The 21,809-nt window shown below is 39.4% G+C and overlaps 1 protein-coding gene across 2 annotated transcripts in view; it reads left to right on the forward strand.

Annotated features, from left to right (window-relative positions):
- The window catches only part of PRRX1 (paired related homeobox 1), a 97,574-nt gene that overhangs the window by 60,854 nt on the left and 14,911 nt on the right, over positions 1-21,809 (forward strand). For both annotated transcript variants that reach the window (XM_006887419.1, XM_006887420.1), the window contains exon 2: positions 16,603-16,778. In XM_006887419.1, the coding sequence (XP_006887481.1) occupies positions 16,603-16,778 (176 nt within the window). The remainder of the gene's footprint in view (positions 1-16,602; positions 16,779-21,809) is intronic.

Below are 21,809 nucleotides of genomic sequence, written 5' to 3' on the forward strand. Positions count from 1 at the left end.
ATTTGTTATTTTAGCTCATTCTGGTCTTAAGATTATTTTTAGGTCAAAGACCAGAGTAACACCTGATGTTGTCATTGTTGTTGTTAACTGTTGTTGAGTCATAGACTACTCATAGCGACCCTATGAATGAAAGACCTAAGCACTTGTATAACTTCCACCATTTCTCCAAGTTCATAGAGTTTCCGGAGGCAAGCTATTTCAGATTAAACACCTGATAGGAGTTTTAATTTCTCTTTTCAAACAAACTATTTGGCATCAAGTTGATGTATACTGACTGCATCTCCACATGTATCAGAGTAGAACTGCATCCCACGGGGTGTCCAATGGCTGACTTTGGGATAGTAGATAACCAGGCCTCTTTTCTGAGGCATCCCTTTATGGACTTAAACCTCTAAACTTTTGCTTACCAGCTGCATATATTAACCATTTTCACCTCCTGGGAATTCTATTTACTAAAGTATTGCAGAATTCTCTTTGAGTCTCCTTCTATTGTGATTTAACTCCTTTCCCCCAAATATCCAAATATTATTCCATTGTCCCCTATGGTTTTCTCTGCTACAGATACCTTGTTTCTTTTTAATTTGAAAGGAAAACTTATAAAAATGTGCAAGGCATGCATCTGTTCTCAAGAGTGCAAATGCCTCAGAATTGTCCTTGTCTTTAACAGCAGAAGATTTCTGTTCCATCATTCCTTCAGTTCCAAAAGCTGCACTTAGGGTTGAATTATGTACATATTTTCAATTGCTGTATGCCTCAGTAAAGAGTTTGTAAAAATATTGAGGTTGGGGCCATTTTTTTTTCTTTAGGGCATTACGAATTATTCTCCTCAAATACGAATCATGAAAAAGAGAGGGAGAAAAATTACATGTAGGAGTTGTCTCAGAGGTAGACACCAACTTCTACTGATAATGTCAAGATTGCAAAGAAAACAAACAGGTTCATCCCAGAGAACGTGAAACCAGGCTGCTCTTTGGAGGCAAGGATTCTGAACCTCTGTCTGATCTACTTTAGGCATGTTGCAAGGAGAGACCAGTCATTAGAGAGAGGCATCATGCTTGGGAGGGTGGAGGGACAGCACAAGAGAGGAAGAATCTCAGTGAAATGTATTAATTCAGTGACTGTGGTAATCAGAGTAGGTGTGTTGGAGTCAGTAAAGTTGGCTCCAGATAGAGAGAGGTTTAGGGCTGCTGTACATGGATGGGGTCACTATGAGTCTCAGGCAACTCAACAACACATAACAACAGCAACAACAACAATGTCAAGATTGATGCTGTCTCTCACACAGTGACACACACGTACTCGCACACAGGAAAAGCAGGCGGGAGTGCATGCCTCGTCTAGAGTTCTGTGTGTAATCCTAGTCAAGAGGCACTTAAAGAGGACCACACACCTGGAATAATGTAAATTTACAAAGCTCTTAAAATCGGTCAGAACTCATTCTTTCCCCAGAACTTTAACTTCCATGGTTTCTTTTTATCCCTTTGGAATTCACCAAAGTGCTCGGATATTTTAAAAAAACAAAGTTGCTAAGCAAATATTGAGTAATATGACCCAACTTTTATGTCTGTAGACATGTGGCAACCAAATTATCCAGCTCAAGGCAAACTGGCTGAGGAAGAACTGAAATCTCCTAGTCTGGTTTAAACCTTTGGCCTTCTTTTTCCTATGCCTCTTTTCCCCCTTGAACTCATTCCTAGTGCTCTTTCTTTTTAAAGATACCAACTACTTACCTGTCTTTGAGTGCTAAAAATCTGTTTGTGTTGTGACTTTTAAAAATGTGAATTTTTAAGAAAGGAAACTGGGTTTGTTTCAAAGCCAGGGGTTGGCTAATAGCACTGAAGCGTCATATGGTGAGTTTTGGAGATGTTTGTGCATGGTTTCTTTGTTCAGTTTAGGTTGTCATCAGGTCTCAACTTTTGCTATTTTTTAAAACTCTTCTTCCCTCTTCCAGCTCCTACATCACAATTATGCTCTTCATTAAACCAGGCAAAGCCATATCAACACTTTTCAATACCTTTCTCACTCTCTCCCCAGTTATTCTGTGACAAGAAACTTGTATAATAGCCAAATACTCCAAAGTAATTAACAAAAGGGTAAAAGGACAGCAGCAAACATTTTTGAGGAAGAAAAATTGCAACAACAGTGGTAGCATTGAGCTCCATCACTTGACAGATGCCTTTTTGTGTGCTGAACTCTAGTTCACTAAGCCCTCAAACAACCCAGTTTATTATTTTGGAAACTGAGGCTCAGAGAAATTACATGACTTGCCGCCCGCTGTACAGCCAAGCATATTCTGATTCCCACACTGTTTATTTTTTACTATGCTTCACTGCACCCCCTCCCAAGGTAGTTACTTCAACCTCACTAACACTGAGTTGCAGTCCTACTTTGGGTTTCCAAAGCTGTAAATCCTAATTGGAGACTTTTGTCCCACAGAGCAACTGGAGAATTTGAACCACCAGAAATACTTGTCCTTTGATTTAGCAGCACATCTTCCTAACAACTTCCTTGCCAGAGCTTCCTAATTGGTTCTTGTTGTTGATAGATGCCATTGAGTCAAGTGTGACTCATAGCGGCCCTATGAACGATAGACCTCAGCCCTGCCCTATCCTGTGCCATCCTCATCATCTCTTACACATTAGAGCCCACTGCTGCAGCCACTGTGCCAATCCATCTCAATGAAGGTTTTCCTCTCTCCTGCTGATCCTCCATCCTTCCAAACATTTCTAAGGAACAGCCTTTCTTAGCAACATGTCCCGAGTATGAGAAATGAAGCCTTGTCATCTTGCCTCCAATGAACACTCCAGCTGCACCTTTTTCAAGACATACCTGTTGATTCTTTGGCAGCTCATGGGCTATTCAGTACTATTCTCCAACATTACAACTCAAAGGCCTCAATTCTTCTATCATCTATATACACTATCTATCTCTTAGATGCATAGCAAAAGACCATGGCTTGAATCAGGCGCACTTTAATTTTCAAACTGACATTAATGCTTTTCAGTGTTTTGGAGAAGTCCCTGACAGCAGTCTTGCTCTAAGCAGTATTTTTATTGTAGCAACATACCATCAAGTTGCCTGTGACCCATAGCAACCCTAGGCACAGCAGCTCTGAACTTTGCCCTGTCCTGAGTCAGTCTCACTAATTCCAACATACCAAGCCCCATTGCCCTCGTCACTGTATCAATCTATCTCATCTGAGGTCTTCCTCTCCTGTGCTGTCCCTTCACCCTTCCAAGCATGATGTCCTTCTCCAAGGACCGGTCTCTCCTGGCCGTGTACCCCAAGTATGTGAGCTGGAGCTTCAAAATCTTTGCCTCCAATGAGAAACTTGGTTTCACCTTCTCTATGATAGACCTACTTGTTTTCTTGGTGTTCAAGACTCTTTTCCAGCACCACAATTCAAAGGCATCCATTCTTCTGTCATCCTTAGTAATTGTCCAACTCTTTGGCCCATACCAAGTAATTGTGAAGATAATGGCCTGGATTAGGTGCACTTTAGTTTCTAGACTGACATCGTTGCTTTTCAGCACTCTGGAGAAGTCACTGACAGCAGATTTTCCCAATGCAATTCGTCTTTTGGTTTCTTGACTGCTGGTGCCAGGAGCATTGATTGTGGAGCTGAGCAAGCTGTAATTGTTAAAAACCTCAATCTCTTCTCCATCTATCATGGTGCTGCCAATTGGCCCAGTCAAGAGACCCTTTGTCTTCTTGATGGTGAGCTTCAATCCATATTGAAGACTACAGTCCTTGACCTTTTGCAGCAAGTGCTTTGGTTCTTCTTCAGTTTAAGCATGCAAGGTTATGTCATCTCCATAATGTAAGTTTGTTCATGAGTGTTCTTCCAATTCTGATACCACTTTCCTCCACATAAAGCCCTGCTTCCCGAATGATCTCTTCTGCATATAGAACGAAAGTATATGGAGACAGGATGCATCCCTCACACACTTCTTTCCTGATTTTAAGCCATACAGTGTTTCTCAGCTGTGTCATGAGTACTGCTTTCTGGTCCCCAAAATAGGTGACCCAATAGAGTGTGGAAATTATCGAACAATGTCATTAATATCACACACTAGCAAAACGCTGCTGAAGATTATCCAGTACCTTGGAACAATACATTGACAGAGAACTACTAGAAATACAAGCTGGGTTTAGAAGAGGTTGTGGCACTAGAGACATTATTGCCAGTGTCAGATGGATCTTAGCAGAAAACAAAGAGGACCAGAAGAATGTCTGTGTTACATTGACTATGCAAAGGCATTTGACTGTGTACTCTAAGCAATATGTCTCCTTATCTCTTGACTGCTGGCACCCAGGGTACTGATTATGGATCCTTAGTTAGGTGTAATAAAAATAAAGGCATCCCTGATGGTTCAGTGCTTAAGCATTCAGTACAGTAAGATTCTGTACTTTCTACTTACTGGCTCCACAGACAGCTCTGGTGCTTTGGATCTGCCTATGTCTCCTCAGGAGGTAAATGAACAACCTCTTATTGCCATTTACAGCTTGGGACACCAACTTGATAGCAGCAAGTGAGTGAACGAGCTGTTTCATGAGAGGCGTTATGCTTTGCTTCCATAAAGACGTGTCTTGGAATACCCTCTGGGCAGTTCTTATTTTTTCTATTGAAACTCTTCAATCTGGAATCTATCCAATGGCAGTGAGCCCCTTAGCAACAAAGATTTCTATTTATTAATTATTTTTGACATCTTGAAACAGGCTAGACAAATGAGTAAATCAACAATTTCTCCATGGAGACATTTATAATAGTTCTTCCATGTGATTTAAAACTTCAGAAACTCATGCAATTTTCAGCTATAAGTCATTTCTGACTACATGGCAATGAGAATGACGGGGTGTGTGTGTGTGTGTGTGTGTGTGTGTGTGTGTGTGCACGCGCGCGTGTGTGTCTGAAGCCAGACTTTTTTCTTCTCTTTAAGAGAAGGTATCTGCTGACAATTCAACTCCTACAGTAACATGTCTGATTATCAATTTGTATTTACTAAGCATTGATAAGAGCCTCAGCGAAATATAAGCACAGACACTTGCTCTGGATTTGTAATCTAAAATAGAACCACAGTTACATGAGAAAGGCCAGCTTGGGGGCAAGTGTCAATGTAATCACAGAAGAAAGCCAGAGTTTGGGTGAGAGCAAGGGTGGCATGGAAAGTTTGCTTTTAGTTGAGCACACACGAGAGTTCTAATCAAGACTCCTGTATGAAAAATGGATTGAAATAATGAAAACAGATAAGGTGACGGGAGTTGTGTTCATGTTTTTAGCTCTGTGGAAATGCATTGAAAAATGAAAGAAATAGAATGAAGAAACAAAAGAAGTACAAATAACACTTAGAGTTGTAATGTAACATTAAGTCAGAATCCACTCACAGCTGACCCTCCAGCAGGTTTTCAGAAGTTGTAAATTGCACAGGAGATTGTACATCTTTCCTCTGCAGAGAAGCTAGTGGAGTCAAACCATGGGTCTTTGGGCACAACTTGGGCACAACGCCTTACCACTAAGGCACCAGAGTTCCATACAAATCATGCTAGAGCACTTCAAATGATTCAGTGTTTTTAATTCAAAGTAGGACTGACTGTACTGAAAGATCTATACTTGATCTGTGTCTACAAAGAAAACCACTGACTGTGTTCTTCGGTCAGATCTGTTAAAAAGAATGTGAATTCACACATATTTACAGTGCTTCTTTTCTTTAAGAACATTATGTTTTCTCCTAAATTACATTTTATGTGTTTGAGTTATTTACCAAGGTCTAGACTACTACTTGACTATAACTAAACAACCTTTATCAATGCAAAATAGATGGGCCCATTGACTACAACAATCAGTTAAAAGATATCAGATATTGGGGAGGGATACAAGTTGGGGAAGGGCTTTTTTTTGTTTTTTGGGTTTTTTATTTTTTTATTTATTTTATTTCATTGTTTTTTTTGTGTGTACTGTCAAATCAGATCTGACTGATACAGGAGGAAATTGTTCCTCCTTCTTCAGCAGAGCATCTGGTGGATTCAAACCATGTACCTCTGAGACTGCAGTGCAGCTTCTTGCCACTAGGCCACCAGAGCTCGCCAGGGAAGGGTTTTATTCTATTATACATTGGGTAGTTATGAGTTGGAGCTGACTACTAACTGCATACTGTGTGGACAGTAAAGAAAGGGAAAATACACATTAAAGACCATGATACATAGAGTAGGGTTTGGCAGCTGCAATGCAATAACATAGCCTGAAGTGAACAAAAGCTGTGTATCTGGGCATTTGTATTGTTGAAACCTGGCTATTCTTGACAGTTGCTGAGCTTGCATGGTGGAGGAGACCAGGCTTCTAACTTTGGCTGGGTCACTGCAATGTAATAATCTCTGGCTGCCCTATGACAGGCATCCCTGTCAAGTGAACCATGTACCGTTTATCAGGGCTCTTATTAAAAGGATGCTGGCCTAATTGTCGTTAGAGCTAAGTGTAACCAAAGAGACTCAAATAAATGTCCCAGCTGTATTTCACTGCTTTTCATAGGCTTTGCAATAAAAGCTAAACAGTTTTTAGTGGCTTTTGCAATTATACTTCCCTTCAATTTTCCAAAGGTTACAGGGCCTGAACCACACAAATCCCATTAAAGTAAGTAGCTGTTGTGCAATATAAGTTCCTTTGAAAACATTCTTCAATGCCCATAAAATGATCAGTGGGCTGCACTTTAGATTTGCTCGCCTGCCCTGTTTTCAACCAAGAGACAGTTGACAAGCTTTGATGTGGTGGTGAGTTTCTGCTACTGAAGCTGGCATTTTATCTTCTTGCATCAGATTTCTCCCCAAATTGACATGACTCAGACATACCAAACACATTTTCCTTCAGATATCATTTCTAAAATAAATTTTTGCCTGTACTTTGAAATTACGGTTGACTGAGAATTGAGATGGACACCTCTAAGACCCTGGATAAGAGAGGACTGGGGGGATTCTAAGAGGTGACAAACATCTGTATAGTGAGTAGACAGACTTAATAAGCAGGGGTCACCACACTCTGTCTGATCCTCTATTTGAAGATGAGATATCTCTATCCTTCTTCAATGTAGCTTCAGCAGGCAGACTTGGAGAGTAGAGTGAATTCCACGCTGGAACCAAAGGCAGAACAATTATTCTCCTTAACTCACATTTTCATTCACATGGGTGTCTTAACTCATGCTCATGGATTTCTTTTCTTCAGAAGTACTGCATATGTATTCTGGCATCCAGAGCCAATGGAAACACCATATCTCTAGTGGCACAGATTTTCTTCTTGTGTGTGTTCTTGTGTATGTAACTCTATCATTGATTCTGGGGCTGCCTCTGTGGGAAGAAACTAAAATGAAGGAGTCCCACACTCGCAGAGGAATCAGAGACACAGTGCTTCTCCCATCTCTGACACGGGTTACTAACCTATCTGCAAAAGAAACATTGAAAGGATTTTTATTTTAACTCCACAGGTAAAATTATTCTGAGACAAAGGATCATATTAAGCGAATAATTAAGATTCTGATTTTCTAGCACTCTTCCCATTCCATAATACTCAATCTCTTTCAAATTTAGGGAGCTCTGGTGGTATAGTTCCTAGGGAGTTATGTTGCTAACCTGAAGGTCAAGCCTCTTTAGTAATCCTAACCCAACAGTGACTCCCTGAGAAGACGGTGAGACATTGCCTCTTGTGCCATTGCCCCTGAAAACCCTCTGAAGGGACAGCTCTGGGTCAGTTCCAACTTGATGATAATGAGTTTGCTTTTCTTTCAAATTTCATTGTTATTAAAGAACAATTTTCATTGTGTATTAAGGAACTCTTTTCTTCTCTTTAATATGAATACCTAAATATATTGAGGTTACAAAATGTTTTCAGATAATTAGACTATTTTTTTAAAAGCATATAATTTATTTATATAGTTAGTTGTTCCACAGTATAAGAATGGGCAGTCTCCTCCCCTGCAATTTACTGCTTTTGAAAACCTCCTAGAGTGTCAGTTGTGAGTCAGGTCTGACTCAATGATAGACAACAATAATGACAAAATAAAATCTGTTGCCATCTGACTCATGGTGATTCCAAGTGTGACATCTGGGTTCTATAGCACTCTCAACAGCTGGCTTTTGATAAATAGCTAGGAAGTTCTTCTGTGCCATCTTTGGGGAGACTCAAGGCTCCAACCTATGGCTAGCAGCAAAGCTTATTAACTTGTACTATACAGAGGATAAACTCTAAAATATATTCTATAGGAATTGAGTGAATGGACACCTCAGTAGAAATTGGATTCATCAGGAAAAAATTTATAGAAGAGATGAAGGCTTGAGGTATATCTTAGGAAACAGAGATGTTAGAAAAATATCAGATTTTTTAACTGTGTCCTAACATTAAATGAATACACTTGGTACTAGCAATCAGAAAATCAGGAGATGCACTGCACTGGGAAAGTCTGAAGTCAGAGATCTAGCCAGAGACCTGTCACTTCGAGGATTAAGGTGTGCCTGATCCAGGTTATCGTCTTTTTAGTCACTTGCTATGATTGGGGAGCTGAACAATGAATAAGGATGACAAAAGAATAGATGCCTTTTAATTGTGGCGTTGGAGAAGAGTTCTGAATATCGTAGGGACTGCCAAAAGAACAAACAGATACTGTAGAAGATGCAGCCAGATTGTTTATTGGAAGCAAAGATGACAAAGCTTTGTCTCACATATTTTGGGCATGTTGTTAGAAGAGGTTATTCCTCGGAGGGACATCATGCTTAGGAAGGTGGAAAAATGGTGAAGAAAAGGAAAACCCTCACCCAGGTGGTTTGACACAGTGACTGAAGCAACGGGCTTGAGTTTGTCAGAGAGTGTAAGGATGGTTCAGGATAGGACAGAATTCAGGTTCATAGGGCCTCTATGAATCATATTTGACTCTACAACATCTAACAATAACAAAGTTAACTAGAAGTACCAATGTGGTCATGAGTCAGAGATGGAAGCCATGTTCTTGGGTGCCATTGGGTTGATTTGGATTCATACTAACTCTATGTACAACAGAAGAAACATTTCCTCATCCTGTACAACAGAATAAAACATTTCCCAGAGTGGCGCTATCAGGCCTGGTGCCTCCTGATAATATGACAAAAGTATATGAAACAAAATCCCACCGTATTTGCTTCTAAGGTACATTCTGGCTGTGATTTTTCTCCTGTCAGACTTGTTTGTTTTCCTGGTAGGATACTAATGTCTTAAAATGGAGGCTATACTACTATGCTAAATAGCCCAGCAGATAATTAATGAACAAATGACTTCTGTAGGTCAATGAAAAGAAAAATGCAAGAACATCTGAATCGAAGTCATTAATCCAGAGGGGAACAGCTGCATATTTTTATTCAGGCAGAAATTACCTATATGATATGCAGGGGTGCTCATTCTTAGACCTTCTTCATAATAGCTCATATGGGAAATGGCTTCCCTATGAATATCTTCTCTAGACTGCAATTTCTGTTTATTATGTCTCTGCTGCTTCTTTATTCTTTGTACAGGATGTGTAATGTTATTTTCCCTGGAGTGTAGAGCATTATTTTCACTGGAGAGTGGAGTGGAACTAAGAGGCTAGGATTATAGTTGTGATTCGGCCTTGAACACGCATTATGATTGTGAGCAATATTTGCCTAATCTTTCAGGTCTTAACCTTCTAGATCTCATTTATTTAATCTGTACCATAAGGAAAACATATTACATAGGAAAGGAGGACCGGTGACATGATATATTATATGCTGTGCTGCTAATCCAAAGGTTGGTGATTCAAATTCACTAGCTGTTCTTGTGAGAAAGAAGAGAAGTTTCCTTCTGTAAAGATCAATGACTTCAGAAATCTAGTGGAGGGTTGCTTGATAGGATACTGAGTATCTTAAATAGTGAATAATATTGAATACACTATATTGTTGTTGTTGTTGTTAATTTCCATTGAGTCATAGACAATTCATAGCTACCCTATGAGCAAAAGATCTGAACATTTGTATAACTCATCATTTCTCCAAGTTCATAGAGTTTCCGGAGGCAAGCTATTTCAGAAGTGGATGCCATTCCTACTTCCTAGCTTGTTTTAATCAGGGAGCTCCACCAAACACTGTCCACCATAGGTAACCATTATCGTATTTGACACATCAGTGTCACAGTGTATAGCATCACAGCAACCATGAGTTACCTCTGTACAGCAAATGGACAGACCAGTGCTATACCACTTAGAAGAATGTTTGGACAATGGAAAATGGAAAAAAAAAAAAAGAAATTCCTTGGAAGATGTGCAGTCAGAATGCTCCTTAGAAGCATGGATAATGAGGCAATTTTCCCTCCCATACTTTGCACACATTATGAGGAGGGCCCAGTTTCTGAAGAAGGTATCTGCTTAGTAAAAGAAAGGATCTGTGAAAAGGAAGAAGACTCTCAATGAGTAGAGTGACACGGCAACTGCAACCATGAACTCAAACGTAACAACAGTTCTGAGGGAGGTGCAAGACTGAGCAGTGTTTTGTGTTTTTTTTTTCCCTTGGTACAAAATCTTTTCTTTTTATTGATGAAAACAATATTGAAATTATAGCTCTTTTTTTAAATTTTATTAATTTTAATGAACCTTTACAGAGATTTTGGATTTTCATTCATTCATTGTTGCACTTTTTTCTTTACCCCCCTCCTCCCAGTTCGTTTGAAAAGCAAAAGATAAACTTCTTCATTGGTAGACAATTCCCCCGAACCCGACCCTGCCCTGCCTCCCCACCCCAAATGCACTCCACTATGCAACCTTAATTCTGGATTCCTGTGATAATCGTAATATGCTATCATATATCACTTTTAAACTGTTCTTTACCTTATCTGCTTCAATTCAGTATACATAATCTATCCAGTTTTTCTGTCTTACCCCAACCCTGATGTCAGTAACTTTCTACAACAGTGGCACCATGCAGTATTTGTCCTTTTGTGACTGAGATATTTTACTCAGCATAAGGTCCTTGAGGGTCACCCATTTTAAATAATATTGCATGATTTCCTTGTTTTTCAATGCAGTGTAGTATTCCATTGTGTGAATATACCATAGCTTCTCTATCCTTTTGTTTGTTGATGGGCACTTAGGTTGTTTCCAACTCCTTGCTATTGTAAACAAAGCCATGATGAACATGGATGTGCATATATCTGCTTGGATATCAGTGATGATCTCTTTAGGGTATATTCCCAGTAGTGGGTCAAATGGTATCCCTATTTGCAACTTTTTGAGAAAATGCCACACCACTTTCCATAGTGGTTGCACCATTTTACACTCCCCCTCCCCAACAGTGAATAAGGGTTCCAGTTTTTCCACAACCTCACCAGCATTTGTTGCTTGCTGTTCTGTTATAGTTTGCTGTTCTTACTAGGGTGAGATGGTATCTCATAGTTGTTTTGGTTTGCATCTCTCTTAGAGGTAGGGATTTTGAACATTTCTTCATGTGCTTGTTGGCCATCTGAATGTCTTCTTTGGTGAAGTGTCTGTCTGTGCATATCCTGTGCCCATTTTTCAATTGGATTATTTACCTTTATCTTGCTGTGGTTCTCAAGTATTTTATAAATTCTAGATATAAGTGCCTTATATGACATGTCATTACCAAATACTTTTTCCCAGTCTGTGGCTTCCCTTTTTACCCTGTTGGAGAAGTTTTTGAATGTGCATAGGGATTTGATTATTAGAAGGTCCCATTCATCTATTTTATCTTCTCCTGATTGTAGATTTTTCAGGATACTTGGAAGATTGTTTATGCAATGTTTTGTATGTAGGGTTGATCTGAGTAAGAACCAACAGAATAGCACTGAACCTTAGACAGTAACTTAGGGGTTTTTGGTGCTCAGATATAATGTCTCTTAATTTTAGCCAAAAACACCCTATACATAAAGTCCTATTGCTTAGAAATAATAATAATGGCTACATGCTTGCAATTTAGTCAGTATGCCATGAAATGATAAAATCCAAAACCACCTTAGATTTGAAACATAATTTTAGTAAGAATGAATCCATATCCCATGTGAAATTCTGCAGCTTGATGAGTGCTACTCAATTCAGAATACGAAAATAGTGAGAAGCTTTCTGATACTCAGTTATTGTTAGCATCCTCACAACAAAGAATGAATAAAAATGACATTAAAAATGAATACTAGCAGCACAGCATTTAATTGCTTGGCTTCTAACAGAAAGATTGGCAAACCCATCCTCAAAGGCCCCCAGGAAGAAAGGCTTTTTAACTAGAAAATCCAATAGGGTAGATCTATTCTGATGCACCAGGTTGTTGTGAGACTAAATTGGATGGTTGTTGTTAGGTGCCAGTGAGTCAAGTACGATTCATGAACAATGAATCTGAAACCCATCTTATCCTGTACCACCCTCATCATCTCTGATATGATTGAGCCCATTGATATAGTCAACTGCATCAACTCATCTTGTTGAGGGTCTTCCTCTCTTTTGCTGACATCTACTCTTCCAAGAATTGTACCCTTTTCCAAGGTCTGACTCCTCCAAACAACTTGCCCAAAATATGTGAGATTAAACGTCATCATCCTCACCTCTAAGGAGCACCTTTGTTGTACTTTCTCCAAGATATATTTATTTTATCTTCTGAGAGCCCATGAAATATTCAGTACTCTTTTCTAGTACTACAGTTCAAAGATATTGATTCTTCTTCTGTCATCCTTAGTCATTGTCCAACTTTCAGATGCATATCAAGTAATGAAAAGATCATGGTTTAGAAATCATTGAACAATATTATGAATATCACAGGCAAGTAAAATCTTGCTGAAGATTATTTTTTTAAAAAAGAACACCCTAACAGCTGAAATAGTACACTGACAGAGAATTGCCTAAAGATCAAGCTGAATTTGGAGGAAGCCTCGGCACCAAGAATATCATTGTTGATGTCAGATAGACCTTGACTGAAAGCAGAGAATACCAGAATAATGTCTATTTGTATTTTATTGACTATGCCAAAGCATTTGGTTGTATCGATGATAACAAATTATGGCTAACATTGAGAAGAATGGAAATCCCAGAATACTTTTCTTGGATAGTATGCTTAAAATCAACCTTTATTGAGTCTATTTTCATGAGAAAGGTAATCGTCCTGCAAGGATAAAAATAGAGACTGCTTTCTTTCTCCTATATTCAACCAGAGCACTGAATCTGATAAAAATGTTTATCATAGGCCCTTCAAAGATCCCACATTTGTAAACTTCGAATGTTTACATTTCCTCTAGTGCTGCTGAAGATGCTGTACTGGGTTCTATCCTTCTGTCTTCTTGGAGGAAAACAGGGAGCTCAAAATGAGCAAAGACAGACGGGCTGCAGGGCTGCTGCTCAAGCTGTCTCAGTTGTCCGTTCATTGTCTCTTTCTATTATCGTTGCACTTTGAATGACATTTACCAGATCCAGACTCCCCCGGACTCTTGTTATTTGCGTGTCTTTTCTCACCTTCCACATGATCTGGACTGGTGTTTTCATTTGTTAAAAACAACAAGAACATTCACTGGGAAACTTTTGCTGGCACCGGTTCAGGTCATCATAGCTATTTATTCCCTGTCATAAACGATAATTCTCCATTTCCCTTACTCCCACGTCAGGGGAGTTGGTGGTTTCTTGTGGACAGTCAGTGGGATTTGAATGAACAGTGGAAGATTTTATAGAACTACTGAAAGATTATGTAGCAGGTTGTCATACTAAGAATACAACATAAAATACTCTGGGTCTTGATCATGCTTTGGCAGGGTAAGAAGAAATAGGCTTATAAAATAGCATAAAGGATTTAGAATTTGTGACTATACCTGAGAAAGAATTTTGAGGGAAGAAAACAAATCATGAGATTGGCTTAGTAAGGGATTTCCATTATGCGATTAAAAATAATAGCCCAAGATCTCTATAATTGGCTTCAGTTTGTGGTAGGTATGAAAGCTAGAAGGATTTTTGCAGACTTCTATCTAACTGATGCATGGAATTAATACTGTGGTGCTGGATGGCCAAGAGAGACTTGATATGCAAGACTCATAGAACTATAGACAAATAGATTTAAACATAAAAATGGCAATAGTATGAATGTTTCAAATCGTCTAAAGGAATGAGAGAACTTATGCAATGCAACTACTGAAAAATGCTTCTAGATGCTGAGCTCTACTGTCAATATTAATTGTAGACTAGTTTTGCTTATGTTATTGTTTTATTGTACTTTTGAGTCAGAACAGACAACCCATTGCTGACCCTGCTGTAGGGTTTCAGAGGCAGTTAATTGCAGGAGAGGAGATTGCCCATCCTTCTCCCATGGAGCAGCTGGTGGATTCTAACTGTGTGCCTTCAGGATTGCAACACAGCTTCTTGCCACTGGGAGAGGAACCCACAACATGAATTGACACAATAGCCACAACAATACGTTCCAACCTCATTCATGATCATAAAAATTGAGCAGGATTTGGCAATGTTTAGTTCTGGTATATATGAGGCTGTCATTGAGTCATAACTGACTCAATGGCAACTAACAATAACAAATAGTGGCATAATCATTCATACTGTTTAAAATATTCCAGGCCTTGATAGATCCTGGAAATATGATGATGAAATTATCTCCATTATTAAGATGGATGACCAGTGATCTGACATTCTTATGGAAAGTGTCACAGGAGAGTCATCAGAACAGGCTTCTAGTTTTATAGTTACCAGAATTATTTAAAAAAAAAAAGGAGAAGAAGAAAAAGAAGGCCAAATTCCATTCTACAGTGAAGCAGAGAGAATGAGTGTCAGCAGCTTCTTGGCAGGAGAAATTTAGTTGAGATTATCTGATATCTTATTTTGACAAAAATACTTTTCTAAGGACCACAAGAAGTTTCATATTTTTCCTTAAAACAAATTCAGCAAGCACTTACTAATCTTCTCATTAACTCATTGCTGTATAATCAGAACCAACTCACTGCTAAGTCTTCATTGGGTTTCTGAGGCTATCAATCCCATGAAAGGAGATTGCCCATCTTGCTTCAAGGGGTTGCTGCTGAAATTCATACCACCAGGGAGGAAGAGCTTTTGAATTGACAGCATAACTCCCTACGAACTCTGGAAAAACATGCAGTCTCGACTTGCAGCTCCAAGGGTAATTAGGGAAGTAGCATTAAGGACGAAGGGATCTTGGTTAGCAAGATTGCAAGACGAAGTTCTATGTCATCAGTCTTTGAAGAGATCTGGGCTGGGCACTTCCTTGTTTTCATTATACCTTGAGTCTACATTCAAATCTAGAACATGGCTCAATTTCTTATAAAAGAAATGTTATAGCTGAGGAAGGGCACTGTGATTTGTGATCATTGTTGTGCCGAGTGTTTATACTCAGAGAGGAACCAGAGACTCCTTATACTGGAAAAACATGGCCGAGAACTACTCTCTATAGAATGTGAGCCAGCAGCCAAGCAGCCAAGCTCTCTTTTCTTTCACTCTCGTTCAAACTCCTTGCATTTTTTTCCTCTGGGCAAAGCCTAATTACTGGAAATACAAGTTCACCAGAATGAGCATGTGATGGGACTGTGGCAGTTCCGTGTTGTAAATCTCTGAGAGTCCCACAGGCTCGGCAGTGGTTTGGGCCTCAGGCTGAGCCTTTGATGGTGTTGTTAGCACAGCTGGAATTCTGCTCAGCGTCATACATCCATCACTCCTGATGGGGTGGAATGAGAGGAAGCAGGAAAGAGGTTGGCCACTGGGCAGACTGCATGATTAGCTTTGAGAGAACTCAGAATAAATAGAGGAGGGATCTTGAAAGACAAAACTTGAGGTCATGATTCCCCAACAGTCCCTAAAATCTTAGAACTCTAGAACTGTTTTGGGTGAAAATGCTTCAGGGATCTTTCAGTGATTTTAATTTTTTTATTTAATTTTCCATTTCAATGATTTCATTTTTAATGTTAATAATTTTGTTAAAATAAATTTTCCTCTTCTAGAGATCTTATATGATGACTCTCAAGCTAAGACTAGCTTGGGCAACTTATAGCTCTACCCTTGATCTAGGCTGCGGACCTTACCACCTATGCAGCCGTATAGAGCCTAGAGTGAATGTAGTTATTACTGCATTACATAATATTTCCAGCTGGTTTGCAAATGATTTTGCCTTTCTTACTCTAAATTTGTGTTTCTCCATGAATGTTGGAAATGAAGAAACCAGAAGACAGTTGAGATTTTAATTATAAATTAATGACCATGTATTGTCCAAGGAAAAAAGATAAAAAGCAATCCACTATTCCCCCATCTCTGAAGAACTTCAGAGAACATGGACAGGATCTCTTCAGTTTTCTTTGACAAAATAGGTTTTTAGGAAACTACAAGAAAAAGATCTTTGACAGATGAGATTTGGGACTAGATTAAGAGGCAGAAAACCAGTCTCAGAACTTCTGCGAGTTCTTGACTTAAAAGCTTAGCAAAGATCAGTTCCTATATTTGCACATTGAAAGTGGCATTTGACTGTGATGCAAATATGAGCAAATGAAGCAATATCTTACTGTAGATATATAAAAATGAAGAATCCACTGAGATTCCCAAAGTGACCATGATTCCTTATCATCAGTTTCTTCTATTCCAGATGATCAGCTGAACTCAGAGGAGAAGAAGAAGCGAAAGCAGAGGAGGAACAGAACCACCTTTAACAGCAGCCAGCTGCAGGCTTTGGAGCGAGTCTTTGAGCGGACACACTACCCTGATGCTTTTGTGCGAGAAGACCTGGCCCGCAGGGTGAACCTCACTGAGGCCAGAGTGCAGGTAACTCATGTTGTGGGAGTCTGGCCCCTCATACCTGCTTCCTAGAGACATAATTTTCAGTTTCAATCAGGGCTGGCACTCAAAAGGGTTACAAATGTGGGGACAGAATCCTGTTTCTAGTTACTGTTTTGGCAGCCTAGTATCTTTTTAAAAAATAAGTAAATGCAATGCTTTAGGCAGGACAGCATTTTTCTTGTTTAATTCCCCTCCTCATTTTCCCTCCTCACTGTCTCTCACACTTTAGAATTCATGTAAACAATATGATGCCTCTGAGAATTTAGCTTTGTAGTCCCAGCTTGTGGGTTAAGCTCTAGAAAGGCCAGATGAACTCTACCCCTGTTGTTGTTGTTGTTATGTGCCGTCGAGTCGCCTGCGACTCATAGCGACCCTATGTACAACAGCCCTAAACTCTGCTCTGTCCTGTGCCAATCGCACTGTCTCTCACACTCCCATCCCAATTATCCCAGTCACTGAATCAATCCGCCTCATAGAGGGCCTTCCTCTCCTGCGCTGTCCCTCCACCCTCCCAAGCATGATGTCCCTCTCTAAGGACCGGTCTCTCCTCACTACATGTCCAAAGTAAGTTAGACGGAGCCTCAGAATCCTTGCCTCCAAGGAGCCACCCAGTTTAACCGTTCCGGCAGAAAGGTCAAACTCTACCCCTACAACACAATATTTCTTTCAGCCTTTGTGAAAGGGCAGATTTTCAAGACATTTATTATACATAATAATGGATACTAGTAAGAGTGAGATAGGAAACCATTAAATCCCCTGCACTTAGGAATTGCATTAAAAGCAAATTTAAAGGAGAAAATGAATTTATCCCCACAGTATTTCTATAAAATGAAGACAGATAATGGCAGATAAAATAGAGAGCACCATTTCTGCCCCTTAATATTAATCAACTGCAAGCCAGATGTTGGGAAACTATATTGTTGTTAGTTGCTATTGGTTTGGCTCCATTGCTGTGCCACGATCACTAGTGTGCTTGAGGTCCTGTTGTGGCTGTTGTGTGGTGCCTTCCAACTTCAGGGATTTATCTGTCATTATTGTATTGGATTGGATAGTATTGTGCTGTGCTCCAGAAAGCTTCCACTGGCTTAGTTTTGGAACTCTATCACAGCTTTCTTACCAGTCTTAGTCTGAAAGCTTCACTAAAACCTGTCCATGAGTAATTCTGCTCATATTTGAACTACTGGTGGCTTGGATGATGGCATTATAGCAACACACAAACCATCATATACAACAAATTTATAGGCTGGCATTGATAGAAAATGAATCTGTGATTCATAAAACTAATGGTGATCATAAAATAATAGCCAAAACCACCTGAGCCCTCACTTGCCAAACAGTTTTTGTAAATACTCTTGACAAATTAATATGCTTATTATAATTATGAAGTGGGTCGTATTCTTCATCTTGCAGTTGAAAAAACTGAGGCACAAAGAAAAGCTGCACAATTCTACCAAAGTCACACAGAAAGGAAGTGGCTAAATTGGAATTCAAACACCGATGTGCTGACCCAGAGTTTGTGCTTTTAACTACTACACACACTTTGAATAAATAAGAGTTTCTTGGTTAAATGTTTTTTCAAGGAGGGCTTTGTAGTCTTTGGTGAAAGTCAGATTACAGGAACTTTCTTGTCTTCCATGTTACCAGTTTTCAGCTGCTATTTTGATGAGAAGATTGGGCCACTTCTGTCTTATTCTCCTAAAGAAATTATTGTTAGTATATATATGTTTAGTCTGAGTTTGAGGAATTTCTTTCTGTAAATGATAACCCTGTTGACTAAGGGAAACATGAACTAGTTCATGTTCATGTGTTGAGGGTTGGAACTATGTCAGCTGTACCAACAGACAGAAAAGCATGACAAGCACTCATGAATTGAGAATAAGGTCCGAAGAGAAATTATAGAAGTGTTTTCTGTATGAATAATACCACCCAACAAAACAAACAAAAAAACCCCTCAAACTCATTGCTATTGAATTAGACCAACTCTTAGCTGAGCCTCCAGTGGGTTTTCAGAGGTGATACAAATTGCACAGGAAAAAGCCCATGATTCTTCCATGGTCAATTCCAACCACCTGCCTTTGGGTGGACAGTGTAACTCCTTACTCATGAGGTCACTTGTTATTGCCATTGAGTCAAGAATGATTTATAGCAACTCTGTGAACAAGAAACCAGAAGCCTGCCCTATCCTGTGCCATCCTTATCATCTCTTACATACTTGATTCCATAGTTGCAGCCATGATGTCAAGCCATCTCATTGAGGATCATTCCCACTTTTGCTGATCCTCCACTTTTCCAAGCATGATGTCCTTTCCCAAGGAAGGGCCTCTCCTAAAAGCAAGTCCAAAGTATATAGACAAAGCTTCACCATCCTTACTCCCAAGGAACACTCTGCTGCACTTTCTTCAAGATATATCTGTTCTTTTGTCAGGCTATGGGGCATCAGTACTCTGTTCTGCACCACAATTCAAAATCGCCATCTTTCTTTTGTCTTCTTTATTCATTATCCAGATCTCAGATGCATAGCAGGTGATTGAAAAGACCATGAGTTGCATCAGGCACATCTTAGTTTGTAAGCTTACATCATTGTTTTTCAGTACTTTGGAAAGGTCCCTGACAGCAGGGACCATTCCCAGTGCAATATGTCTTTTGATTTCTTGACTGCTGGTACTGATGTTGATTGTAAATCCAAGCGAGATGAAATCATCAACAACTTCAATCTTTTCTCCATCTGTCATGTGTTTGAGTATTAATTGGTTCAGTGGTGAGGATCTTTGTTTTCTTGATGTTGAAATGTAATCCATATTTCAGGCTGTAGTCTTTGATCTTCTGCAACAAGTGTTTCAAGTCTTCCTCACTCTCAGCAAGCATGGTCATGTCATCTGCCTAAGGAAGGTTATTGATGAGTTTTCCTCTTATCATGACACCACATTCTTCTTTATAAAGTCTACATTAGGCCACTAGAGTTGCCTAAAAATTAAGAGGGAAAATGATAGTAATAAAAGGAGAAAGTTGTCTGGGCTCTGAGGGTCCAATTGAAAATACATTAGAAGAAAGTATGGGTGAAGGTACAAACACTACTGATTCATAGTTCTTGAGGGCTCAGATAAGAGTAATGTATGGGTCTGAAATATATGATGTTGGTAAGGTAGATTTTGTTGTTAGGTGCCATAGATTTAGTATAATTCATAGAGACCAGATGAACAACAGATATAAACCCTGCTCTATCCTAAATCATCTTCATCAACTCTCAAATACTTGAGCCATTGCTATAATCACTGGGTCAGTGCATCTTGTTGAGGGTCTTCTCCTTCACTGACCCATCACCTTTTCAAGCATGATGTCCCTTTCCTGGAAATGTTGTTGTTATTAGGTGCCATTGAATTGAGTATGACTCATAGTGACCCTGTGAACAGCAGATCTCAATCTGTGCCATTCTCACAATTTCTGATATAGTGGAGTGAATTGCTGCAGTCAAGGTTGAGGGTCTTCCTCTCTTTCACTAACCCTCCACCTCTCCTGTCTCCTAACAACATGGCCAAAGTATGTAAGACAAAACTCATTGTCCTTGCCTCCAAGGAACACTCTGGCTGTATTTTTTCCTATCTGAGAACTGGACAATGGTGAAATAGAAGGTCAGCAACAAAGAGGATGACTCTTAGAGAGCTAGATTGGCGGGGAGGGGGGATGTCTGTAACTGGCCTCAAACATAGCAAGGATAATGAAGATGGTACAAGACTAGGTAGCATTTCCTGTTTTACATAGGACCACTCACTAGGAGTCAAAACTGACTTGATGACACCAAACAGTGTCTCACTGCTCAAAATTGACATAACTGTGAGATTTGTTTTCTTAAGTCTTTTCCTTCTAGTGGTACTTAATAAAAACTCTCCAGCTGTGCCATCAGCTTTTAATCTAAAATCTCTTAGTCTCTCTTTTGAATTTCCTTTTCTTGTAACTCCTGAGCTTGGCCAGCAGTGGTGTAATAATTGACTTCTGGGCAAAATGATCCCTTCAAGTATCCTTTTACCGTGGTGATTTTAGCTTTTTAAAGAAGGATATTTAAAGTATACAATGCTAGGCATGCTAATGCTGGAAATTCATAGCAAGTGTTAGAGAGGAATTTTTGGTTAGGGGACCATTTTGCCTCAGCGTAGCAATGGATAAATGCCTTAGTTATATGCTTTAATGATTTTATCTCCCCCTCAGTCTCACTGGCTTTCAGAACTATGACTTTTTCCTAAAGGAATAAGACAGAAACTTTCTCCCTCCTCATCTATGCAGTCTTAGCCTTTCTCAGTGTAAACCAACCTGTTCTGATTCTGATAGTCTTTCTTTGTTATCTTTGGTATTTATAGTATTTATAGCAGCACAACACATATTAGTTGAATTGTATGAAGGTCAACTTTCCTCATTCAACAGTAATGTCCTCTTGGATGGAAGCTGTGTCTTATTCATCTTTATATACCCCATAATATCTAGGATTGCTGCAGAATTCCTTTCTTTATTCTACCTTTTATTCTCCCTTTTCCTCCTCAAATATTTATTGAGCATCTGGTATACAGGTGGAACTAGGTGTTTGCTATTGGTGACAAATAAGCAAGTGTCTCCCCTCAAGCATGCTATGGATTGGGAACTTTTGTTGTTATGTGCCATCAAGTCAACACGACTCATAGAGACCCTAGACCCTATAATAATGGCAACCTCATTGTCTCAGATACATGTGAACCCATTGTCATAGTAATAGTCATTATGTCAATACATCTTATAATAAAGGGTCTTCCCCTCACAACATGTCCAAAGTATGTTAGATGAAGCCCCAGGATCCTTGCCTCCAAGGAGCAGCCTGGTTTAACCCTCTCTATGATGAATCTGTTTATTTCTTGGCAGTCCATGGTACATTCAATACTCTTCTCCAGCACCACAGCTCAAAGGCGTCAATTCTCCTGCTATCCTCCCTAGTCATTGTCCAACTCTCTGATGCATAACAAGTGATTACAAAAACCATGGCCTGTATCAGGT

This window comes from Elephantulus edwardii, unplaced genomic scaffold (genome assembly GCF_000299155.1).
Source record: "Elephantulus edwardii isolate Elephantulus edwardi_28Jun2011 unplaced genomic scaffold, EleEdw1.0 scaffold00057, whole genome shotgun sequence".
NCBI lineage: Eukaryota > Metazoa > Chordata > Mammalia > Macroscelidea > Macroscelididae > Elephantulus > Elephantulus edwardii.